This window comes from Equus caballus, chromosome 29 (genome assembly GCF_041296265.1).
Source record: "Equus caballus isolate H_3958 breed thoroughbred chromosome 29, TB-T2T, whole genome shotgun sequence".
NCBI lineage: Eukaryota > Metazoa > Chordata > Mammalia > Perissodactyla > Equidae > Equus > Equus caballus.
Window position 1 is genome coordinate 34,335,342 of NC_091712.1, and position 27,413 is coordinate 34,362,754.

At 37.6% G+C, this 27,413-nt stretch overlaps 1 protein-coding gene across 15 annotated transcripts in view; it reads left to right on the forward strand.

The window, feature by feature from the left end:
* USP6NL (USP6 N-terminal like) overlaps positions 1-27,413 on the forward strand; it is a 256,318-nt gene that overhangs the window by 161,451 nt on the left and 67,454 nt on the right. For 13 of the 15 annotated variants that reach the window (XM_070255365.1, XM_070255360.1, XM_070255362.1 and 10 more), the window contains 2 exons: positions 24,486-24,553; positions 26,661-26,743. In XM_070255365.1, the coding sequence (XP_070111466.1) occupies positions 24,486-24,553; positions 26,661-26,743 (151 nt within the window). Of the gene's footprint in view, positions 1-16,317; positions 16,463-20,071; positions 20,224-24,485; positions 24,554-26,660; positions 26,744-27,413 lie in introns of those variants that run through there. The other 2 variants (XM_023631948.2, XM_023631949.2) reach the window with 2 other exon arrangements.

Here is a 27,413-nt window from a genome sequence, read left to right on the forward strand (position 1 = left end):
GCATCGTAGGACTTATGGTAGTATCTGTTCACATTTTTGAGGTATACGCTTCAGAATGACTCATTATCCTGACTCACTTGTTTAAGTTCACTGTCGTTCAAAAGCTCTTTCATTCTGCTTTTCTTTTTCTGGCTTTTATTTTTTTTCCCCAGTGAATAGAATTATTGTAGTAAGTCTCACATTGCTGAATATAACCTTTGTTTTTTCTTAATTGGTGTGTATATGCCACGCCTCTAGGCATATTCAAAGCATTTACTTATGATGGCTGGCATTTTGTAGTTTAGTCTTGGCAGGAAGTATAGTATAGTGAGAGTTAGTAGTGTGTAAGAGTAGTGAGACAACAAACTCTCTTGTTAATAGGATGAATGTATAAATACTATATACTTTGCTTTGGTGAAAATATGTCTATTGTTTAGGAATGTGCTATAAATTTAGTTGTACCCAATTAAAGCCTGTTCCAGGAAGTGCTGACAGGCCTAGTAAATATTTCTGCTTAACAGTTGAGCTGGCCCAATTATTTCAAAGATTAAATCAAGCAAAATTCCAGGGAAATAATTCTAATAGTCCCTCGAGTTTATGATAGGATCTGACCAATAACTTAAGACTAAGTGACTAGACCTAAACAATCCATAGTAGAAATTGAGTGAGTTTTGCTACACTACGTATAGACATTAACACATAGTTACATGCATAAGATTTGGAGACAGAGAGGCCTGGGTTTGATTTGTGGCACCACCGCTTAATGGCTATGCAATCTCGGGCCAGCGTTAACCTCTCTAAGTCTTAATTTTCCCATCTCGACAATGGCACCTGTGTCATTAGGGTTGTGATTAGGATTAAATTAGAAAATTCTTGTCATTCATTTAGGCATTCAATAAGATTATTGAGCATCAATTGTATGTCAGGCATTGTACTAGGCACTGGTTTACAGTGGTAAATAAAATGACATGGACTGATCTGTGGGTCCAGTGGAGAAGACAGGAAATAACAAATAAACAAGTAAAATAATTAGAAATTGTGATATTTTCTGTGAAGAAAGATATCAAGGTGCCATAAAAGAATAACTGAAGGAAGATCTCCCTGAAGAGGTAGCTCTTAGGTTGGGATGGGAAGAGTTGTAGGAAGCAGCTAATCAAAGTGTGGAGAGGAGAATTCTAGACAGAGGGAATAGAGTGTGGGATGGCCCTGAAGGAAAAAAAACAGGTGCTGTTAGGAACTCAAATAAGGCCTGTGTGGTTGGAGTATTGCTTGCAAATGGTGAAGAGTGGATAAATAACTGTTCATGATCTGTGTGGTGCCTGGCCCATGGAAGGTGATTAGTATTAGTTGCTGTCTTTGTTAGGATAATGATGATCCCTTACTTTATTTAGAGGTTACTTTACAGGCTGTCACTGAAAACCTTGAAGGAAGCAAATAGCTTCCAAAGTAGATGTCACAAAGTCGTGCCTTCCAACTCGTGTGTGCTGTTTAGAGAGGCCTTTAGGCCCTCACTCAGCGCTTGTTGGTGAATGTTTTTCTTGCAGTTCACATGAATTTAGTTATTTGGTTTTTATAACAGCCTAGAAGTGGCAAATTGGGGGATGAATTTAGAGGTTCTCCAAAAATAGCAAGAAGTTTCAGTGTAATAAAAATAAAGTTTAAAGTGACTGTTAAAAATGTAAGATGATGAAATCTTTTTTATTCCAGATTTATTGAGGTATAATTTAATACAGTGAATTCATCCATTTGAAGCATAGAGCTTGATGAATTTTGATAATTCTGTGTAGTCACATAATCTCCACCGCATCCTGATATAGAAAAGTTCCATCAAGTATCCTAAAAATTCTTGTTTTCTTGTGTCTCTTTGCCCTGGCCACCAGCCTCAGAGAGCCTCAAAATCAATCTGCTTTCTGTCACTATAATTTTGTATTTTCTAGAATTTCATGTAATTGGAGTTGTACATTGAGGTCTTTGTGTGTTTGCCTTCTTTTATTCACATTGTTGTGTGTATTAGTAATTTGTTCCTTTGTATTGTTGAGTAGTATTCCAAAGTAGGGATTAACCACAATTTGTTTATCTAGTCCCCAGTTTATGGACATTTGGGTTATTTCCAGTCTTTGGCCATTATGAATAACGCTTGTATGAACATTCACATAAAAATCTTTATGAATATATATTTTTGTTTTGGGTGAATACCTAGGAGTGAGATTGCTGTGTAGTTGGTAAAGGTCATGGTAAACTTCATAAGCTACTTCTGCTCTTTTCTGATGTGGCTGTACCATTTTGTATTCTCACTAGCACTGTATAAGAGTTCTAGATGCTCCACATCCTTGTTAAACTTGGTACTGTCAGTCTTTTTAACTTTAGCTGTAGTGGTATATCAGTGTGATTTTAATTTGCATTTCTCTGATAACTAGTCACATCGAGCATCTTTTTACATGTTTATTGGCCATTTGTATGTCTTCTTTGTGAAGATATCTGTTTGATATTTGAAATATCTGTTCAAATCTTTTGCACATAAAAAAATGTGCAGTTTGTCTTCTTCTGATTTACTTCTAAGAATTCTTTATATATTCCTGGTACAAGTTATGTGACAGATGTGTTGTACAAATATTTTCTCCCAGTCTGTGGCTTACATTTTGTTTTCTTAACTGTATCTCTTGAAGAGCAAAAGTTTTTTGATTTTGATGAGATCTGTTTTATCAATATTTCTTTTATAGTTTGTGCTCATTTTAATTAGAAGAAATCTTTGCCTAATCCAGTGTCACAAAGATTTTTTCCTGTTTTCTTTTAGAAGTTCCATAGTTTTTGCTCATACATACAATCTATGACTTAATTCAAGTTAATTTTTGTGTACTGTATGAGGTAAGGGCCAAAGTTTATTATTTTTTCTTTCTATATAGATACCTGCTCATTCCAGCACCATTTATTGAAAAGACTGTTTTTTCCCCATTGAATTATTTTGACACTTTTGAGACTGAGATTTTGCTATCATTTGTAGTCATCTTCTTTCACCAAGAATTTAAGCCTGAAAACAGAGCTTATTTAAATATAAACAAATCCATCCTGTAATCTTATTGGTAAGTATATATTTTAGGAGATTGTGGGAACAATGAAGGGAACTGCTTTCAGGGCTAATTCAAACTAATACGAAAGTGTTTGTTGGTAATGTGGAAGTGATGGGAACTTCTTAGAATTTGTAAAATTCTAAGGAAGACAATTCTGTACCCAGTTAGTGATAAATGATTATCTTTAGGAAAGTGAATTACAAAAATATTAGAGTAAAGGTAAGCTTGCTTACATTTACAGACTCTAAAAGGAGACCCGGATCAATAAAAGAAAAAATCCACAGTCTGAGTCTAATGAGAAGGAGAAGATAAAGGGATTTACACAAAATAAAGTAGCCGCTTAAGGTGCTCTTTGAGTTCAAGGGCTTGAATGAAAGGTGGAAGAAAAGGCTTGCAACCAACAATGAATGAAAAAGAGTAGTAGGTACCTAAAAAAATAGTGTCAGGAAGGATCAAGCACAAATGAATTGATGTCTGTGAACAGTGTGGAACATGTTAAAAGCATCTTAAAAAGCATAATTTGACTCCTGAAGATCAGTAATGACCAGATAGGCCTGCTGTTCAGAGACACGAAAGAGTAAGCATCATACGCCCCACACTCTTTTGCTTCCATCTGCTCTTTTGTTTTGTGTTTTTTTTTTTAAAGCAGAGTTATCTTCAAACAGAAAAGGAAACGGGCAGAAATGTGAGGTAATCGAAGCCCAGGGTAGCTTAGGAAATAGTAATACCCTTTAAGTTCAGGTCTTTAGGATTAGATGAGTTATAGTCTCAGACTATTTTAGAATAATTGTGAATAGTCTATTAAGGGTAATAGGACATTAAGAAGGTACCAGAAGACTGGATTCAAAAGAGGAGCAAGGGTAGATTCTTGTATCTAGAAACGATTGAACTTCCTGCTAATTTTAATCAGAATTCTGGCTTGGTTTTATTGGTAAGTATATATTTTATTAAGTAATGGCTTATGAATGGGTTTAAAAGGAAACGGTGATCTTTCGGAGCTTTTCTGGGTATAAGAAGAACAAACTAGTGCAACTTTTTTTGTTGTCGAATAGACAACGTAAGGAAATGTCGGTGATAGGTTTTATTTGGGTGTTAGAAAGGTATTTGATAAAGTCTTCTGTGATGCCACCGTGGACTAAAAGAAGTGATAGGTCATGTAAGGATTTTGTAATTGCTTGATGGACCATAGTTAAATTAACATATTTACATCGGTCAGAGTAAAGATCTTTAACAGTATGTCCTAGGGTCTTAGCTTATTCAACAGTTTTTCAGTGGCTAGGATGAAAATTTAGTTATAATCGTTGGATTTATGAAGGAAAGGGAAGGTATAAGGTTGACAGAAATAGCTTGAGTAAGGTGATGAAATTAAGATTTATAAAGATCTCTATAGGCGAGAATAATGGTCCAAAATGGAAAAAAGGTTTAATTAAAAATGATAAAATGTCATGTTCTACACTGAGATTGAGACAGCTCCTAAGAGAGGATTGAGAGATTTTAATGAAATATCTGCTAAAGATCAGCCCTTTAAATTGACTTGCCCGCCAGAAAAGGAAAGTGAAGAGTTCGGTTGCAGGTCAAGGGAGGTGCTAGAGCTGTGGTTTTCCTCATGTCAGACCTGTTCTGGGGTATCGTGTTGAATGTGGGTGTCAAATTGCAAAGGAGACTTTAATAAAATGTCATGTGTTGATCAGTGTGAATATCTCAGTGACGTGTATTTATAGGCTTGTCATGCGGAAAAGCCTAATTTTGTTTAGAACTAAAAGGAAGACATTTCTAATAATAGTTAGAACATTTCAAGGTGGAATAGGCTGACTTGGGAGCTAGTGAGATTTTCTTCTCTGGAAGCATTAAAGGAGAAATTACGTGATCGCTTATTAAGAATATTATGGAGGGGATGTCATTATTTGTGGGAGATGGAGCTAGATACACTTTAAGCTTTTTTCTAATTCCTTTAACTTTTTAATTTTAATTTTTGTTTAGATACCTCCACAGCCAATTTTATCAATCTTGTCTTTAAGACTTTATTAATAATAAATATGGTTATGTAGCACTTAAAAGTTTTAAAATGCTTGTGTGAGCTCAATTAAATGTGATGTTCACAAGAATTCTACAAGTTGGGCAGGAAACGTCTTACAATTTTAGACAGCTGTATCTTAACGATTTAGAGTGTGGGTTCTGGATTCTGGACCATCTGCCATGAGACCTTTAGAAACTTCTGAATGTCTCCCTTTTCTCATCTGTAATTTGGTGATAATAATAGTGACTACATCATAGGGTTGTTTGAGTTTTGCCATTAGTGCTATTGTGTAGATTCCGACTCCTGGCGACCCTGTGGACAGCAGAGCAGAACCCTGCCTGGACTTTTTGCCCATCCTCTCACCTTCTGGTGCTGCATCAGCCAGTGCTCCGCTGCTGTCCATGGGATTTTTTCATGGCCAATTTTTTGGTCCTTCTTCCTGGTCTCTCTTATTCTGGAAGCTCCACTGAAACCCATCTACCATGGGTGACCCTGCTGGTATTTGAAATCCCGGCGACAGAGCTTTTAGCATCACAGCACCACGCAGCTGCTACAGTCTGACAAGCGACAGACAGATGGGTGGTGTGGTTCCCTGACCGGAACAAACCTGGGCCACGGCAGTGACGGTGCTGCATCCTAACTGCCAGACAGAGCATCAGGGTTTGAGTTTACATGTGACCATGTGCTTGAGAATATGTGCTTAGAACATTATAATACGCTTAGAACAGTCCCTGACACAGCGTAGACGTTTAGTGTTAGCTGCTGCTCTTGTTGCCGTCATTGTTTTTGTGTTACAGGGAGACAAGCTCGCGCTCGTTGCGACTTGCTCAAGGTTACGTCAATAATAAGTGGTCGAGCAGTTAGGAGTTCTGTGGAATTGGACAAAAACAAAAGCATAAATGGAGTAAAATCACTGGCATATGGACTAATTTTGTGAAACAGTATTGATTTCATTTTAATTTGTTAAATGAATCCATCAGACTATTGTGGATTTATTGACTAGATTTACGGAAAGCTAGGGTTTGCGTGTGTTTACATATATACACACATTCCAGACATAATTCAGTAGGAAAGCTCTTTCTAAAGCATATTATAAATAAAGATAACCACATTTTCCACAAGATTTATGGTGCTTGGTAGCATTTAAAAGGAAGTAGGCAATTAACTAGTTTCTGTTGGCATTCCAGTATGCTTGCCAAGCAATTTGGGCTTCTGATGCGTAGATTTCTAGAGGAACATAAGTCAAAATGAAGGCATCTCCTAGAAGAAAAATCCAGATTGGCTCTCATTATAATATTGAAGCAAACAAAAATGATCTCACTAAAATTCTGTTCTCTCTTCACATAATCACCTCTTATAATTACTTCATTAAATGCTCTGTCATTTTCTTGTCATGTTAGAAACAGTTTGTGTTGTACGGTATCAGGGTGTCCCCGTAGGTTGTGTGACGTGCTTTAAGAAGGATTGTTACTGTTGCCTTTCTCTCATTGCTGGTAAGGGCCTATGGAGAACACATCTCTTGTGGTAAAGATTGTTTTATTCATTTACAAGGTCATAACATCTTGAGGGCAGATACTGTGTCTTAATAGAAATCAAAGAACCTATTAGATTGGCTGAATTAAAAATGGTCAGTCAAAGCAACTTAGCATTCACGATGATAGTAATGTAATGTTTGTCAGCAAGTTTGTTAAAGTTCTTGAAAAAGACTGCTGTTGGCGAAAGTACAGTTGGCAAGATCAGTGTCATGGAAAATGAGTTTAAAGGAAAAAGTACCCTCTAAAAGGCTTTAAAGGTATTTTAAAACCACTATAAATGAAAGTCTGTAAGACATCTATTTCAAAACAATTCAGACTTGTCAGCAGTAGAAATCTCATCTGGTAAGTGAATTATCAGGGAAGTTGTAGCGTGATCTGCTGAGGCAGATTCTCCTGTAAATTTTGTCATTTGGCTTGTACTTATTTTTAAAGTATTTGAACCAGCCCTTAATAGCATCAAATGTAGTGACTTTGGCATTTGTATTATCCTTTGTTTAATTTTTGCAGTTCTCAGTAAAGTGCGGACCCTCTTACGAATTGCTGTAGTGGATGATGATGTGTTTCTCTGGGCCTGGTTTTCTATCCATATTGCAGAAGATAGAATATAGATCCTTAATCTCCTCTTTCTGCACTGTCACAGCCCCCCTGCCTGCGTGACCTGCTGGAGAAGAGAGTATTAATTGGTTTTCTTTTCGTCACGAGCGAGAAGTAGTTGTGCCCTTGGCATAGTTTCCGTCTCTGAATTTATATTCTTCCTTTCCTTCCTCTAGCACCATACTAAAGAAAGCTGGAACGTGAAGGCGTTCATCAAAAAAAGCTGAGGTGGGGGGCTGGCCCCGTGGCCGAGTGGTTAAGTTCGTGCACTCCGCAGCAGGCGGCCCAGTGTTTCCTTAGTTCGAATCCTGGGCGCGGACATGGCACTGCTCGTCAGACCACGCTGAGGCAGCGTCCCACATGCCACAACTAGAAGAACCCACAACGAAGAATACACAACTATGTACCAGGGGGCTTTGGGGAGAAAAAGGAAAAAATAAAATCTTTAAAAAAAAAAAAAACAAAAAACGCTGAGGTGGCCTTGTACTTGACCCTCCTGATGTTTCTTATCACTGGAGGCTTGGGCAAGGGCGCAGTAGAGACTGGATCGGTTGCTTGTGCAGAAGTAGCTCTCTTGGGGTAGTGTTAAATCTTCAACCTTTTCCTGAGGAGGGATTTTTCTCTTGTTATCTTTACAATTGTTAAAAATTTTATTTTTATATTTTGATAAGGTAGTACATGTACATGTAAACAATTCAAGGTGTACTAAAGGTTATCCAGTAAAAAACAAGTATCCTTTTTGTCCAGCACCACCTAGTTTTAACCTCCCCCAGGGCAACCACTGTTAACGTTGTGTATTTATGTGCACCCCTAACCCCCAACAGTGTGTTATAGGCACTATTCTGAATCTTGCCCTTTTCCCCCCTTATTAACAGTATATCTTGGGAATGAATCCACATCAGTGCCTGATTTTGCTTCATGATATTTAACAGCTCAACTGATGGATATTTATGTTTCCCAGTCTTTTTTGTTGCATTATGAAGTAGGTCATGCTTGTTTCCTTATAAAAGAGAAATTTGGGTTGCTGTTATAAATGCATTCTATAATTTCAGATGGTTTACTCAATGAGTTGGAGACCATGCTTTCTAAGAAGTGTTTTCCGCAACAAGAAGGATAGCAGGTCCTTTATGTAAAACATGTTTTTATAGTTCATCTCCTTGCAGTATGGTGATATTTTGGGTGGAAATTGGCATAACTCATCAAGTATGACATTCTGGAAGAAGATTTTTTTCCCACTTCATGACTTCTTTAGTCTTTGACTGCTGTGTGAAAAATTCATTTAGACTCTGGCTGAACCTGTGTATAAGTTTTTGGCCAGGTGATTGAGAGTGAGTCATTAGGATAGGGATAGGATGTATAGGTTTCAGTACAGAAACCTAAATGTGAATTTTCAGGACCTCCAGACGAGATGTCACCTGGAGCCCTGTGGCAGTGCTTTCCTCTTCTTTTATGGATCAGTTACGTCTAAGATTATTATTGTTTTTTTAAAAATCCTGAATATAATGGTGCAAGTTTCTTTGGAAATCTACATTCTACTACTGTTGTTTCTCTCAAATTATATTATATTCAGTTTGGTATATGGAAGATTATATAAATGGTTCATAAAATTAAAGGAATATACATTTGGATGTGCTTAAATTTGTTTTTAAAATTTGCTTTTTGAGCAGAATTTGCATCATTAAAAAAAGCCTTTTTTTTTTCCTTTTTTCCCCCAAAGCCCCCCGGTACATAGTTGTGTATTTTTAGTTGTGGGTCCTTCTAGTTGTGGCATGTGGGATGCCGCCTCAGCATGACTTGATGAGCGGTGCCATGTCCACGCCCAGGATCCAAACCGGCGAAACCCTGGGCCACCGAAGCGGAGCGTGCGAACTTAACCACTTGGCCATGGGGCTGGCCCCCCAAAAAAGGCTTATTGTTGCCATTTTCTGAGTCATTCAATTCTGAGTGACCCAGATAGTAATGATTTAATACCCAGGGAATAATGATATATTAGTAGTATCAAAACATGAGTTAAGTTTTTACTAAGTTTATTTTGCTTTCTTTATGTCTTCAAATGAATTTCTAATCCCTAAATCTTTTCCTTTTCTTATTTTTCTCATACCCTTAACTTTTGCTCTAAGGGATTACCTTCTGTTCCAGTGGTGGTGGGGGGGATATTATGAAAAAGAAGGGGAAGGAGAAGTGGTAAAAGTGTAAAGACTGATCTTTCCTACCTAACTGTTGAGGTGGGTGCTGTTGAAATAGCTGTACCTGTTGCTGTGGACTGCAGCTTTTTAATTAAGAAGCTTTCTCTCCTTGTCCAGATGGTGAGTTTCCATCATTCTTTTAAGGCAAAGGCAGCGTCAAATCTTGCCTTGTAGGTAAAGTCTTTCTCTGGCTTTGCTCTTTTCCTATTAGCTGCTCTGTAGCGTTTAAGAAAGAGATCTGTTAATGGGCATTGATCACATCATTTACAGTTGATTCTTTATGTGTCTGACTCCCTCAGGAGACTGATCTTTTTGAAGAACTGTGTTTTATCCATGTTTGTATTCACAGTAGCTAGGTACAGTGGCAATAAATGGTGCTCAATGATTTTTGAATTAGTGAATATCAGAAAGCTTAATCCATCTCATTTTTCCAAGGGAAACCTGGTCTTTATGTTCTTAATCTGATTTTCCTTAACTTATATGACTGACTACTAGGTATTCCAAGTGGAACTGGTAGGTATCCATAGAGATTGGGCAGAATTATTCTGATGGCTGTAGATGACTTTCTTCAAAAATTGTTTTATAGCTTTTCATCTAAAACCTCATAAGAAAATTGGAGAGCAAATTTGTTTTTCAGGCAGCACAATATTTTATTAAAAAGCTTGAAATGTATTTGGAAAAAATTTTTAAAATTTTATAACTTACGGTATCAATATGATCTATCTTTATATTTTTAAAAGATATATTTTATAATAAAAGTAATATTACATATGCCTATTATTGATCATTCAGAAAAGAATACAAAAGTGTAAGAAGAAAATAAAATTATTCATATTTCCCTCTCAGGTTAAAATGTTGGTATTTTGGTGCGTTTCATTCCAGTCCTTTTTTTGTTCATTGAGTTTTGTTTTTTGGGGGTTTGTTTTGTTTTGTTCTGTTTTCCACAGTTGATGATTTAGTGAAGCATAAAAAAAATAAGCTCATTGTCTCTAGTTGACTATGAAAACAATCTTTAGCTGCCCCATTTTAGCTTTTGGAAAAATTTGCTTGTTTATAATAATTGGATGCTGTCAAAATGCATTTTATATCCTTAAAACTCTATGACAATTTTATGGTATCAGTGGAGTGAAACCTTGGAAACTTGGATATCTGAAAGTGTACAGGCATAATTAATTTTGGGAAGTCTTCATTTTCAGATCTAGGATGATTTTTCCTTGTATTGGAGTAGGATATCCACTGTGGAAACTGTTTCACTGTTTCACTTTCTCATCTGTAAAATGTAAATGATAAGAGAGCTGATTGAATATTAAATGAGGTGATATATTTACCTGGCATAGTACCTGATGGATTGTAAAAGCTCAACAAATGTGAGCTGTTAATAAGCAAACTCTTCTTCCTTTGTCAGTAGTCTTCATTTTCTCTGCAGCTTTTCTGACCTCTTCTGTTCAGAAACACCTCCTTGGCTTCTGGTTGACTGGAGAGCATTTCCTTGGCCTCCTGCCCCCATTTGATGCTACTTTGAGGATCCCTGTTAACCGATTCTCTTGGTAAACCTTTGTTCACTTGCCTGCCACTTTCTTTGTTCAAAGACCATGTGGAGTTAGTAGAGCACTCTAGAGACTCACTGCCTTGGTCCCAGTGCCACTTCTGTACTTCAAAGCTGTGTGCTCTTTGCAAGTTAATTAACCTAACAGTTTCCTCATCTGTTAAATGAACAATGATTCTACCAACCTCATAGTTTTGATGTGAGGACATTAAATGAAATAATGTAGATAAAACATTTAGGTTGTGCAGAATCACTGCCAGCTATTACCTAAGTGTCTGGCTCTTAGTTGGTACTTAATTCTTCTAGATTCGTGATCAGTGACTACCATATCTGTACAGCACTTTTGGTGTTTGTTATGGAAAATAAATTTTACTTATACAAGTCACCCTAACACAACATTAGTAACATAATGTAAAGGATACGTATCATATTAAACACACATGCACCTATGAGATACTTATATATAACGTTCTTAGGGTGTGTTTGGTGAGAAGTGTTGAATGCAGCTGTATGTTGTGAGAATTACATGGTGCCATGCTTGGAGCTTAGGATACTCCTTTTTTTTTTTTTTTTTTAAATGATGGAATGAATGACAGCTTCAGTGTGATATGAACACTTACATTTGTCACATCCCAAATTGCTGACTTTTGATGGCCTTATATTCCAGTTTGAACCTAAGGGCCATCCAGGGACCAAATAATACTTGCATAGTGCATACCTTTATTGATGTATTAATACAGTTGTTCTTATGTGCTACTTTCAGCTGTTCTAGGTAATACTTAGTTTTTGAGTTTGTATGCCATTTCGGGCACAGTTTGGTTTTTACATATCATTTTGATTTAAAGAGTAGCAAAATTACCATTGAGTTGAGAACAGGATTTGTCAAACTATCTGTGGAATTAGTTATTTACTAATAGGCTGGGCAGTCTATGAATTCGCTTCTGTCCCCTTTGTCTTATATCTGGTCTACAAGAATTTGCTGCAATCGCATCATTTATTGTTAATACCCATTGTGCTGAATTCAACACAAACTTTTATTGTAATGAATTAACTGTACATGCTTACAATTCTGAATGAGCTGAAAGAGTTGTGAAAGTTAGGTAAATGAAGTAGATTCAACAGAATTCTTTCTATAATCATAGAAATTAATCATGAAGACATTTGACTTAGTATCTAGTAAAAGCATAAAGTATTTTAGTAAAGTTAACTTCACTATCCATTTGGTGATTATTCTGTCCATTTTTTTGCATTATTTCTCAATCATTTCCTTTTATTATCCTATAAAATACAACTTATAATAGAGGAGGTACAGTTGCTTATGAATACAGAGAGTATTTCATATAAATAGTTCTTGGATTCTGTACAACACCATTGGTCTTCATTTTGCACAAATAATCGACAATTTAGTGTGATAAGATTGGAGGGCTTCTGGAAGCTAGAAAACACAATTGTTAAGAACTCACAGGAATCACAGATAGATTTGTTTCTAAGAAAACAAATGTAGGGACTAGCAGAGATGAGAAGAAATATAAAAGGTCAGCCTCTTACCCTTCAGCAAAGCAGCCTGGTGGTTAGAAACAGAGCTTTGAAGTCAGACAGCCTGACTTTAAGTCCTGCTCTGCTCCTTACTTCCCATAGGACCTGACTGACTTAACCTCTCCACACTTCCGGTTCCCGTATGTAGACTGGGATAGTCATAAAACTAGCAGCAGGTTCTTGTGAGAATTATGTGAGATATGCCTAGTAAAGCCCAGCACTCTGTCTGCCACATAGTAAACACTTGCTAAACAGGTTATAAAGTATCTGCCAATGAGGAGTTGTCACAAACCAGACTTGTGTCATCTCTTAAAACAATCATACTGCTGGAAAAGCAGCTCAAGTATAATCTTGAGCTTGCCAGCAACTGTAGGCGGGGTTAAGTGAGTAAAATGACTCATAGGCTTGTCTTGGTTCTAAGTATCTGTTGTTGGTAATTTTGTCATTCAACCCTGCCCCCAGTTGTGGGAATTATGTTCATACTCAGCAACTAGTAATTATATTTCTCATCAGTAGTAATGGTATTTAAATATTGTTGCATTATTTCTTGTCCTCTTTTTCTGTGAATCGTCTTACACCTAAATGTAGGAGTTACCAGTCTGATTTTGGGAATTCTAGGGAACCAGTGGTGATATTATTTCTTCTTCTTGACAAGTAAGACACAAGAGACTGACAGATGGAGCTCAAAATGGCCCCTCCATTGGCTGATTGGAGGGCATGACATTAAACCTGAAGTAAAAGGACTTATTCGCTGGTCTTAACTTAGACAGACTTACTCATGGGTGACTGGCATAGCTGAGCAACTGCAGGCCTCCCCTCAGGACAGGTGCCTTCCTGCTTGGAGAGCAGATCAGAGGGCATGCACCCAGGGACAGGGTGGGTGAGAAAGAAAGCAAGGAGCTCAGCCAAGCCAACCCTGGGAGTCCTTCTTCCTCCATGAGAGGAGTGAGAGAAGAGTGGGGAGAGAGTTCCCGAGTGTTACTCCAGCAGGAGTCCCTCCATGTGGACTTGAAGCAAGATGGAACCACACATAGCCAAGTGAACATGACCTTCCAGTAAAGAAAGTGAGACTGTGGCGTTCTCTGCGTAGATTGGGGCGACAGATAAAGGGAAAGTGTGAGGAGAGGAGTAGGTTGGAACAGACGTAACAAGGCTCTGGTTTCCTTCATCTTTCAAGAGCACCCTGCATGCGTGCATTCATTTGTTCATTCATCCATCTGTATACCTATCCATTCATTCATCCATCCATCCACTCATTCATTTATTCCTTAATGGATATGAAGGACTTGTAATAATTAGAAATGCTAGTCAGAAATAGATTATGACTTCTCATGTCTGAATTTTAGAGTCTTAACAAAATGTTAAGTGCCACCTTGAAATAGAATTTTAAAAACACAATAAAATATATGAGGAAGCTAAGAATCTTTAGCAAAGGTGTACTTTTTGCAGTGAAGGTGTATCTGGAAAATAGCTTGTAGGGGCTGGCCCCATGGCCGAGTGGTTAAGTTTGCACGCTGTGTTTTGGTGGCCCAGGGTTTTGCTGGTTCGAATCTTGGGCGCAGACATGGCACCACTCATCAAGCCATGCTGAGGAGGCATCGCACATGCGCACAACTAGAAGGACCCACAGCTAAAAAAGAAAATATATACAACTATGTACTGGGGGGCTTTGGGGACAAAAAGGAAAAAAAAATTAAAATAAAAAAAGCAAATAGCTTGTAAATCTAATTTTAAAAATAAATTGATATATTAAGTGTTTACCTGGTTGAATAATTCATATTAATAATTAATTTTGGGTAAGTTTTTTATCCTTTTAAGAAATATTTAGTGAGCAGCTACCATGTGCTGGACATTGTGATAGATACTGGAGATTCCAGGATGAATGAGATACTGTCCTTTGTTCATGGAGATGACAGATTAATATAAGAGACATGGAAATAAATATGTTCAATACAATGTTAGAGGTAACTGATTGGAAATACAGTAGATCCAAAGAAGCAGTGGCCAGTTCTACCTTTATGGCAATGGGCAGCGGTAAGGCGGGCCATGTAGACGCTGCCGAGAATTCATGATTAAATTTGAGGAAAATAATTTCCTTCTCTATTACAATGAATCCTGGTCAGTAACTGTTTCTAGGACTTTAAAAATTATTTTGTTCCTCGTCTTTCTAGAAATTAGGAAGTAGGTAATAGAAGCCTGCCCAAGAATTGTTGCCAAAAGTATAATTTTAAATATTTTATTAGTTATAGAAATATTATATATCTACTTGATGCTCAGTGTTCCATGTTTAAAATATTGGAGGTGTGTCCTGTTCTTAAAGCTCTTAAAAATATATGCTTACAAATAAAACAAACAACCTACCAATGATAAAATGTTGATGTTTTTACTTGTAAAAGGAAGAGGAGGGCCTGGACAATTATGGGAACACTATGAAAGGGTAGTTGAGATGGCGATTGGGAAACTAATTGGAAGAGAAATCGTGTGAGTACTAGATTAGAAACGTGCTGAGTAAAGAAGGTTGCTTACTTGCTTGGACTGTCTAGCACTGTCAGTTCTGCAGAGGTCCTGTGGTCACTGGAGGAAAGAGGGAGGTCAGGCTAGGAGAACCTTGCTGCATCTCTCCTCAGCCCCACTCACCCTCCTTGCTTGAAAATTGGGCTTCTATATAAGAATTTGTTTGAAGAAATATGTGCTACAAATTTAATGAAAAATGTAAAAGCTATTAAAGCATGATATAATAGAAAATGTTGATGTAATGCTGGTAGTGATAGAAATATTTTTAATAGAAAGGTAAAAATCATATTTACACTGATAATTAAAATCTGAAATTGAAGAGCGTTTAGGGTTATTTTGAATGCTTTTATTTTATCAGACAATGCATTTTAAACCAGAGTCATGTGACAATGTAGATGGGTCCTCATGTGGCTCTTTGGAAGAGGAAACCTGGGCATTTCGGAGGACTTTTGGGTTTATGGCCTTGGTTCTTCCATGTATTTAGCTTTCAGAAAGCCTTGGGCTGTCCCTTCCATGGTCCTGATTATTTATACTGTTTTATAATTGCAGAATCTTTTGTTGTTGTGTTGTTCCCAGGTGAACAGAAGAAAGAGGGAGGGAAGCCAAATGATTTTTCTGAGATTATTACCCTAGTGCAAGAAGGAAGAAGGAGATAAATGGGTTTTTAAGGTTGTGCATTTTTCGATAAGACATTTGTTTAACATGGAATTAATGGAGTTATGAGGTGGGAATGGGACTGGACTGGAGTGCAGCGGAGTATTGGATTATAGATTCCCTCCCGGCCGAGGGAATAAAAGCGGCAGGAGGAGATGCTGGGTCCGTTCCTGCAGGACCCCTGGTGTGTCGTTGGCTTAGGATACCTTGGTATCCTGGGATGCGATTGCAGAATCAGCTTTCTCAGGGGGAGGGGAGGTATATGCAACTTTTCCTTGCATGTTTTTAATTTCGTCTCGCACAGAGTGACCAATTAAAGTGAGTGGTATTTCAGGTTCTCTTGTGACTAAGCGCACCTTCCTGTATTTTGTTTGCTGGTAGTTATGTTTTGATGTTGATCTGCGTAACTCTACTTATTCCTCCTCTGAGCATCCCTTCCAGCCTTGGAGCTAGAGCATGGCAAAAGAAATGCTGAAGTTTTTAGCAGTGGTGCCTATTAAGATTTTACCATTAAAAACATCTTTATTCTTGATAGATCCTAGTCCATAGTATACTAAGAAAGTGATCACAAATAACTGAAACCATTGCTCAGGCACCGTTGATACTTACGGTCTCTTTTGGTTGAAAGGTGAGATGGAGTTAAGGAACTCCAATCACAGACGTGAATAACCTATTCACATTATTTCAGGAGAAAAGCATTTGCTGTATGAATACATTGAGCTGGCAAGGAAAGCCATCAGGACCTGAAACATGAAGCAGCTCAGGGATGGCCTCTTCTGTCTTTTTTCAGGCTAAAAGGTCTCTGATGATGACTGCTTTGCTCTGCATATCAGGTAGTGTTTTCCTCTCTGCAACAGCTGCCTTTTCTCAGCTTGCTGGTAGTTTCTGCTTCCCCCCTTTTTCAGCTTGCCTTTGCTCGCCATTGCCCATTAAAGCTCTTTACCTCATGATGTTTCATGTAACTCCCATAACACAGTGACTCTCTCAGTTTATCCTGGTTCTGACTGCTAAGAGAGGACTGGTTGAATACATTATGTTAATGCATTAGGAAACTTCACAGCTGTGAAAAAGGTTGAGGTAGATCCATTGATGTCTTGGAGTCAGCCTGAACTCTGCGTTCGGTGACAGCACATGTGGAGCCTGGTCAGTGGCCACCATAGTGGGAGTATCTGCAGTGTGGAAATGGGCAGATGCCACAAACCAGGGATCACAGCCTCTACTTCTTCCCTCCAAGAACCTATTGCTGAACCTTTATTGGCACACCACTGGGTCGATCTATAGGTGTTAACACGCACAATCTCCAAGGTGTACTGTTAAACCGAAAAGAGTAAAATGTAGAATAACTTATAGAATGATTCTAGTTTTTGAATAGAAAAGGGAGATTTAAATATACGTGTGTGTGCATGCATTTCTGCTGATTCTTGTATAGTGTGGAGAATATTTTTGGTAGGTAACAGTGGGATGGCGCAGATCAGAGTTTAGTTTTAGACACTTTGTCTATATCGACAAATTGATACATTGCTTATGAACATTAAAAGCCAGTACAGTTTTTACATAATCATAAAATACTGTTGATATCATTTATTTGAATCTCAAATATTATGATGAGCTATGTAGGAAGGAAATATGATCCTAATGTCAAAAGTGTCGAGGTCGCATGAAGTCACTTTTCCCATAAGCCATCAAGTTCACAGCCATGCCTCTTTGTACCTTACTTCATGTTGTGTTTTTTTTTTTTCCTTCTCCCCAAACCCATGTAGTACATAGTTGTATATTCTAGTTGTAGGTCCTTCTAGTTCTGCTATGTGGGATGCCACCTCAGCGTGGCTTAATGAGCACTGCTAAGTCTGCGCCCAGGATCTGAACTGGGGAACCCTGGGCTGCTGAAGTGGGGCGCACGAACTTAACCACTTGGCCACGGGGCCAGCCCCCATTACTTCATGTTTGACTGTGACTTTTATCACTTTCTGCTATGCTTGTTTTGAGATTTCTAATATTCCTCTCACCCTCTTTTTTTGGTTTCTTTTGTATGTAAGCTTTTACTGTATTGCTAATAATAGCCATGATCTATGCATTGTCTAGAATCCACTTTCTTCCTGAAGACACCTTGTAGTCCGTATTCTAATGTAGGCCAGTTGCTTTCTAGGCAGCTACACAGTTGGCATCTGGAAATGTCTAATTTTAGCCTCCTGAGATTTCATGGATCCTATATCTGCCCCTCTTTTTGATTCTGTTAAAGAAAAAATTATTTTGATCCTTGTTAAAGCAGTAAAGAAGGCTTTATTCAAGCCTGCTGCAATAGGGGAGAGAGAGTGGGTTCAACTCCAGATACAATAAGGACAAGTCAGGATTTATAGCCAATGAGCAGAGTGCGGAATTCGGTGAGTGGGAAATACTGAGAGGAGCCATCAAGGGTAGGGGGACTCTTGCGAAACTGACTTAACGGTATTCGTGGTAAAGGCAGGCAGGGTGAGCAGATATCAACGGTCAGGGGGACTCTCCGTAAACTGACTTAGCAGGATTCTTACTACAGCGGGCCTAGGCACGCTGAAGACGGGATGGGAGGCCGGGTCGAGGCCCAGTTGAGAAGAGGGCTCAGACGAGCCTGACTAAAGTTTGGATGAGAAGGGAGTCTTTGTCAATTCTTTTTTGTTGTTGTTGTCCTGTTTTTCTGTAGTATATTCTCAAATTCTTTTTAAAAGAAATGTTGCATAGGCAATGAATTTTGAATCCTTGTATTAGTTTCTTATTGCTAGTGTAACAAGTTATCACACACTTGGTGGCTTAAAACAACATAAATTTATTCTCTTACAGTTCTGATGGCCAGAAGGTTGAAATCAGTTTTCCTGAGCCAAAGTCAAAGTGTCAGTTTCAAAGTGTCAAGGTTCCCTCTGGGGCCACTAGGGGGAAATCTGTTACCTAGCCTTTTCTAACTTCTGGAGGCCACCTACTTTTCTTGGCTCGTGATCCCTTCCTTCCTTCCTCACATCACTCTAACCTTTTGCTTCCATCACCACATCTCTTATGGCCTCCATTTTTTTTGTTTTTTTTGGTGAGGAAAATTGGCCCTGAGCTAACATCCCTGCCAGTCTTCCTCTGCTTTGTATGTGGGATGCTGCCACAGCATGGCTTGATGAGTGATGTGTAGGTCCACGCCTGGGATCCAAACCTGCAAACCCTGGGCTGCCAAAGCAGAGCACATGAACTTAACCACTACGCCACCGCACCAGCCCCTCCTACATCCTCCTGTGATGTTCTTGTCTCTCTCTTATAAGGTACCTAGTGATTGTGTTGGGTCCACCTGCGTGATCTGGGATAATCTCCCTGGCTCAGGATCCTTATTTAATTAGATCTGTAAATCTCTTTTGGCATGTAAGGTACATTCACAGGTTCCAATGATTAGGATGTAGACATCTTCTTGGGGCATTCTTCAGCTCACCATACCTTGTAATATCTAAAAATGTTTTTATTTTTTCCTCATGCTTAATTGATAGTTTGGCTTTGTATAGAATTAGAAGTTTATGATATTTTTTTCCTCAGAACTTTAGAAATAATGCTTCATTATCTTCTACATGATAAGAAGTCTGATGCCAGTCTGGTTCTTACTCATTGGTACATGACTTGAAACTTTTCCCTCTCTCTATGCTTTGGAGATCTTTTGCTCATATTGAATGTTAGAACTGGCTTAAGCTGAGCATAAATTTTATTCGTGAGTGTCCAATTAAGTGTAATTAATGTTCATAAACATGTCTCTAACGTGGCTGTTAGTTTTCCAAGGTGGTTTCCAAATTGTAGGTCGCTACCCATTTAAAAGAAAGAAAGAAGGAAGCAATGAAGGGAAGAAGGAAGGAATAAATAGAATAGAAAATGTCACGGGGCCATCCCACAGTAGTTACACATATTGTTTCATGAAACATTTGTTTCACTTGTGTACATGTGGTGTGTTTAAAAATTTTCCGAAACATTCCAAAATTTAGCATGTATTTGCTCAGTGTCTGAAACAGGGGCTGAAGTTTTCACATTAAAAATGATCCTTAGAAACTATGTTAAGATATGTATTTGAGAAGAAGAGCATTCCTCCTTAGCTTTAGTTTAATGTTTTAAATAAAAATTCTTCTGTTGCCCCGTGGCAAGTTCTATTAAAAGTAATAAGAACATGGCTAATTCTGAAATACGAAATTGAGGATATTCTGAAGCTGCTTGTTGAAAGCCTGTTTGTTATTAGATGGAATGCTGGGTGTAGGCTGGTGTGGTTCATACTTGGGATCTAGCCTGAAAGACATGTTTTTACCCTCAACAAATATCATCTTTGTTTGAGTATCTATAGTCCATGTAACCACAGCAAGGTCTTTTTTCTCCCTGAGAATGTATCTCAAACATCATCTTTCTTGTCTTTGTTTCACAATAGTTTAAAGTAGATCTGCCTTCTGCTTTTCTGTTTCAGTTTGTTGCAGAATGTGTCAGGTACCACCTAACCCTCTTGGTGTGCCTGAGAACTACAAAATAATAATGAAATCTTGGAATAGATAAGTTTACTCTATGAGGACTGAAGCGGTTGTTAATTCCCAAGGCCAGACTGGTTATCTAACAAAGGGTAAAGTACTTTTTAAGTTGAAATTGTGGATTTATGTATTTTTAACATTCATCTGTCAAAATGTACACTGGGAAAAATGGTTTGCTGTCAGTTTTATTGGATTGAGTTTGAAATTTACTAATTTTGGATTATGATTTGGGGTTAAGTTAGTGATGCTAAGTTACAATGCCTGCTTTCAAAAAAGGTAATTCAGGAGGATACTTGATTCTTAGAAGTCTTGTGTTTAAGTGGAATTAGAGGTCTTCTTAAAATGTTATGGTTGTCAGTTTTTAAAATGCTTCTTAAAATGCTATAGTTGTCATTTTCTTCCACAAATTTGTGCCCAGAGATGTTTTCCTGTATACTTGAGTATTTAATCCAAATGTCTTTTGATCCTTACTACTTAAAATATGCCTCTTATACTTTGAAACCTTGTTATATTAAGTGTAAAGTCAATAAAAATAACTTGATTTAATTTGGCTTGAATAATGTAATAGGGTTTTCAAATTTGATAATGACATGTGCTGTAAGTACCAAGTAACACAGCTGTCATTGTTTAATAGGTGCCTGGAACTTTGTGCACACTTGCACACAGACACAGGACAGCTGTCGAAGCCCTGTGGTCAGTGTTTTAGGGCACGCTCTTTGTTCTTGCACTGAATTTCTGTATAAGCAATCAGAATGAAACCAAGGGGAGCATTCTAGGGTAATTCCTAATGAACTTCTCAACTATAGAGACCGTATGAAACGTAATTTAACTACAGCAAATTCTGCATCAGGATACGATACCACTTCTTACTCTAAAGATGATTGCCTCACAATGCAGATTATTAAATGTCTCTAAACTCAGTGTTGGGAAAGGTTGGCATTTCCATTTAATCTCTTCAAAGAAGCAGGTTTGGCTATATTTTCTAAAATTAGTTTGACTTTAAACCCACTCTCTTTTTAGAATACAGATCTTCCTTGACTTACAGTGAGGTATGTCCTGATAAACTCCCTGTAAGTTGAAAATATCGTGAGGAAAACGCATTTGCAGAACCTACAGAACATCCTCGCTTAGCCTAGCCTACCTTGAATGTGCTCAGAACACTCACGTTAGTGCACAGTTGGGCAAAAGCAGCTCACACAAAGCCTATTTTATAATAAAATGTTGAATTTCTCATGTAATTGATTGAATGCTGTACTGAAAGTGGGAAACAGAATGGTTGTAAGTGTATCAGTTGTTCGCACTCACGATCGTGGGGCCGACTGGGAGCTGTGCTTGCTACTGCTGCCCAGCATCACGAGAGAGTATGGTACTGCCCGTCGCCAGCCCGGGAGAGGATCGCAACTCAAAAGTCGAGTACAGTTTCTACTGAATGCTTCTTGCTTTCATACCATCAACTCAAACCGTCATAAGTCAAGAACCATCTGTACATTCATTAATATTAAAAAATTTTCTCCCATGGGGAAATATAAGGGTAAAAATTTTCTAAAGGAATTTCAAGATTTAGAGCTTATTTATTTGATTTAGTGTCAACTGTTCGAATCATGATAAAGTATATCATCTTTCCCATAAAATTAGGATACAATTTCATCCAGTTTCAGTACAGCCTCTATTATGTGATTAGGTTTTCCTTTCTGGAAATCTCTAGTCGGGAAATGATCTGCGTAAAGCTTTCTATCTAACAGTTTGCCATAATGACGTTTTCTTGGGATACTTTCATCTTCACATTCCAGCTCCATCCCATTTCCACTTCTTGCCTTTATACTTTTAAATTTCTCCTTGCTAAGTTGGAAATACAGTTGAGACTCCTACAACTGGCGGCAGGAATAAAGGACTGGCATAGTATATATTCAAGGAAAAGCCTTCATCCATTGAATTTGGCCTAATCCCCGTAGAAATTCATGCTTAACTCTTCTGATAACGGAAATGGAATTTAATAAGTAGTCAAGTTTTCTACTTTGAGTTTAATTTCTATTAATTTACTTTCTATACCCATCTGTAGAAGTATGAGTGTGATGTTTTAAAGCTGGGCAGCAGAGGAGGAAAAAAGGAATTGATAGAGGTTCATAAGTCTGAAATAGGATAATGAATATGTATATCATTCAGTTGATTATTGCAGACTTCCGATTGCATTAGTTCACTGTGACAATCTGAACCAGCCTGTACTTTTATTGGTGCATTCTATTATTTATTCACATTTCCCCCAAGAGATAGCATATTGACATTTTGTAGTCTAACTGAGAAAAGCAGTGACATAAACATTTTTTCCCAAGTAAACTGAAAAATTTACAAGCTCTCATCTTGCTACTTTTTACTATTATAAACGCCCTTGTGCTCGTTTACCTCATTGGCATAAATCCCTAGAGGTGGAATTGTCGGGTAAAGGTTATGCCTGTTTTTAAGACTTTTGATATACATTATCAAACTGCTTTCCAGAAAGATTTTATACACTTATATGTCTACCCTCAGAGTAAGGTACTGCAGATGTCCCCACGCTGTTGTCAACACTGAGTAATAGCACTGCAATTTTTGGTAGTCTGAGATAGGTGCAAAGGGATATTTTAAAACTTGTATTTCTTTAGTTTCTAATGAGTTTGATTTTTTTCCCATGTCTTGGCTTTTAAATTTAGATTTTATTTTAGTGAGAGCTATCCTTGGTTTAAAGATTCAGCAGACTGTGAGACTTGTTTTGGAAAATAGCTGACTTGTATACTCCTCCCCCCTCACTGCCCACCCCATAGAGTAACCACTCCCCACCCCCGAGCTGATTCTTTCTCTGTTTACTTCGGAGTGCTGGATACAGGCCTTGTTGCCACTTCCTGCTTCTGCAGTTTCAGGCAGTATGTTGGTTTCCTGCTTTGGAGGGTGAGGAGTTGGTTTTCTTCTGTGCACCCAACCTCTGCTGCAGCCATGGCACATCTCTTCAACTCTCAGGGGGTGTCTGACTCCCTGTGTTTAAGCCCACCCCTGCCTCTCCTCAGGAACCCACTTGCTGGGCCTTTGAGGGAGGGGATTTAAAGACTCCCCACATTGTTGTTTTAGTGGCCTTTTAGGAGGAGTGGGTATAAAAGTGTGTGTTCCATCTCCCATCGTTAACTGGAAGTCCTTTTTCGTGTCTTTAGTAATCATTTTTATAAAGTAATGGTTAAAATATGGGCTATGGAGTCAAGACTGTCTGAATTTGAATCCAGCTTTCCTGTTAACTAGGTTTATGACCTTAGACAAGTTGGTTAAAATCTCTAAACCTCATTTTTTTCGTCTGTGTAATAAAATTAATATGAAACCTCTCTTAGAGTGTTGTTGTGAGAATGAAATGTGATAAGGCATGTGAAGTGCTTTTCACAGTATCTGCTGCCTGGAAGTGTCTTACCGTCTGCCAGGCACTTAGTAAGAGCACAAATATAGTTGTCTCTAGTAGGATCACAAATCTAGTTGTTTCTGCTATTGTTACTCTTGTGAATTTCTTGCTCATGATCCTTGCCCAATTTTCCAATGGAATGCTTGTCTTCTTGATCAGAGGTGCCTTTTATATAGTCTATCATTGGTCTTTCATTTTTATTTATGGTACTTGGGATGTGTCATTATATCCCTACTATTTCATGTTATGATCTCCACTTCTGTTGTCAGATTTGTGTTTTTGAGATACCTGGTGGTAATAAAAAAGAAGTGTGTGTGTGTGTGTGTGTGTGTGTGTGTACGCGCATGCGTGTGCATGCGCAAGTGGGCAGTAAAACTGGAGATTTTTATAGAAGTTGGGGCAATTGATAAGGGGGACCTTATCATTGGCTAAATGAAGAAATGATTATTTTCATCTTGTAAGAGAAATAATTTTTTTTTAATTCCTAAAGTATATCTTGTGCTGGTTTATTTTTTGGACAAATCACCTTAATTTTCAAAAGCTATCTTGAATGTTCTTATCATCTACCCAAGTGGATTTCATCTGAAAACTTAGAGTTTTCAGTTTCAGTTTCTTTTTTAATACTAATTTTCATGAAATTAGATCCAAAATTGATTCTTGGATAAGATTTATCATTATCCTCTAAGTTAATGCTATGTTAACAAATTTGCTTTCTTTTGAATATCATATATAATATTGAAATGGTTGATATGTTGATATTTCAAAGTTGTAGTTACAGATACTTAACTCATCCTTTTAAGTTTATTTGATTTTGCTAGTTTGTCATTTTAGGCAGTATTGGTTTATTGTACTATTTTTATTTGTTTTGTCTTAGTTTTATAATTAATTAACTTTATGATTCTTTAAATAACAGGTAGTCTAAATTTGGTCTCTCCACAGATTCAGACCAGGATGTAGCACTCAAACTTGCCCAGGAGCGAGCTGAAATAGTTGCTAAATATGACAGAGTAAGTATTCGTATTTACTCATTGAGTAAGTTTTATTAGAAAAAACGTATAAATAGAAATGGATTTGCTTTTTGGAGAGCTAAAATTCCGGAAGCGTTTGTTTACTTCCTGTGACCACTGAAGTCATCTTTTTTCCTGACCTCGTCCCCAGATTTTCTCTCCCTCCTCTCCTCTGCCCCAGCCGCTCTGGCCTCTTGCTATTCTTCCAACGCACCAGCCTGCTTGTGCCTCAGGACCTTCACACTGGCTTTTCCTTCTGCCTAGAACACTTGTGTCTTGGATATCCTCAGGCCTCGTTCCCTCACTTCTTTCAGATCTTTACCCGGATGCTGCCTTCTCAGGGAGATCTTCTCTGACCTACTGCTTAATACCCTCCTCCACTCGCTGGCTCTCTGTATCCCCTTTCTCTTTTATTTTTCACTATAGCACTTATTATACCAGCATACTTGATATTATACTTATTTTGTTTGTTGTCTGCTCTCACTCCTAGAATGTAAAATCTGAGGGTAAGAATTTCTTTTGTTTGATTTACTCTTGTATTCTAAATACCTAGAACAGTTCCTGACTCATACTAGGTATTAAATAAATATTTGAATACATTAGTATATAGAATTAAACACTCATTTTATTCATAATTTATATGTGCTATTAAAAATTTAACAGGATCTGAAAATTTGAATTTATACATTATGTATCATCTCTATTAGCATTGTATCCTTATGTTAATTATGGAATCTGTTTTTTGATGTCCTAGAAAAATCACAGTTGTTGGCAATTTACGTGTCTCCTTATTACTGCCTTACCTCTTAATGTCTATAATGAGTTGTTGCAGTGATTTATAAGTGTCAGGTTTTATATTTATATCACTTGCATGTAATTTCATATCTGTTATTTTTGATTATTTATGAGAATAACAGGAGCATGAAATTATAGAAAGCCATCTGGACTGTGCCCTGCTTCCAGGGAGGCATTCAGGCAGCGCTCAACTTAACAGTTAGGTTCCCAGAGTTCGTTTCCAAGTTGCTTGTTTGGAACATCAGACACTCCCATTTTTGTGATTAGGTTTTAGTGTAGTCCATGAAAAACCCAACTAATTTATTTTACCGCTTAACTGATTTAAAACCAATAGAACTATCATTCATTCATGCTTGCATGCATTTTTCTTTTTCACACCATTAACCAGTTTTTGGCCAGGCTAGGCATCATGCTAGGCCTTGGGGATTCACGGTACAGACATGAGTTACAGCAGTCCTTGCCCACAAGATGCTCACAGCCTACTCGGAGGAGAACACATGAGCAGACAACTATAAAATATACTCAGATAGAGGGGTCCACAAGTTGAGTCTGAAATTTGTGGGATTGATATAGACTGTTACATTTGGGGTTCCTGATCAGTGCTAGTTAATAGCCTCAGAGCAGAGTGAGAAGAGCAAGAGAGGACAGAGCTCTGGGCACCTCGACAGTTGAGAGGTACCCATGAAGAAGCCATCAAAAGGAGACTGGGAGAGGGTTGAGGAGAACCAAAGAGGATGGTGTCATGCAGGTTGGGGAATAGGGAGTGAGCAACGTTGACAAGTGCACTGAAAAAATCCGTTAGATAAGGCCTGAAGGTTGTCCCCTGGATTTGACAATGGGAGATCATTTTTGACTTCGACAAGAATAGCATCAAGGCTGATGTGGCTGTGAAGTAAAGAAGTAGAGAGACAAATGGATAGCTCACTCTTCTGAGAAGTTTGGATGAAAAGGCAGGAAATACTTTTTTCTAAGACATGTTCACTCTAAAACTTTCAAGTTTGACACTTTATTCTTGTGTGGCTTTCTTATCCTCCGTTGTTCCCTCTTTCCCAATCATCTTTTCACAGGAACCCAAGTTTAATTGTGGCTTAGCTACATGTCAGCTGTTGCCAAAGTTTGTAACTAGCAAATGGTGATTATATTGCCAAAAATAGTTTATTTTTTCAAAAAAATGAATTAAAGTTGATAATGCCTCATTTCCAGCTCTTATTATTAATACGTAAAAAATAACTCTTGTTTCTTTGTCCTTTTATTTTAAGAAATTATTCCGTTTTATAAATGCCCAATAACCCTCCCTTGTTCCTTATTATAGGGACGAGAAGGTGCCGAGATTGAACCCTGGGAAGATGCTGATTACCTTGTTTACAAAGTCACAGATAGATTTGGCTTTTTACAGTAAGTTGCATATATTCAAAGCTAACTTTTTTATTATAATGTTTCTATGATCACCTATTATATTGATTTTCTTTCTTTCTAATAACATTACTGTGAATAGGTTCCAGGACTGGTCCTACAATGTGCTTTTTGTTATTAAACTCCTGGCTTTTTTAACCTCTATGATTGAAGTCGAACTATAGTTAAGAATACAGTCTCTAATATTTGTTGTATTTTAGTAAGAACATTAAGTGCAATAAATGAATTGTATTAATAATTTAGCAGAATTAAATGGAAATGAATAACAATTTGTACTTCAAAAATAATGATAAAACATTTCATTTTTATATAAATGCATTTTAAAAATAATTGGCAATTAGAACTTTAGTGTTATGCATCCTAAAAATGAGCAATGAAAAGAAGTGCTCTTGATCTCCCTTATAGTTGTAAATGTATTCATGTTATTGCTTCTCAAAATTAATTCCATTTATCCTAAGTATGTTACATAAAGAGTTGAGAGAGGTCTAGACCACTTATAAAGTCGTTCAAGTGATTTTTTTCTTTTGGTGAGGAAGATTTGCTCTGAGCTAACATCTGTTGTCAATTTTCCTGTCTTTTTTGCTTGAGGAAGACTAGCCCTAAGGTAACATCTGTGCCAGTCTTCCTCTATTTTGTACATGGGTTGCCGCCA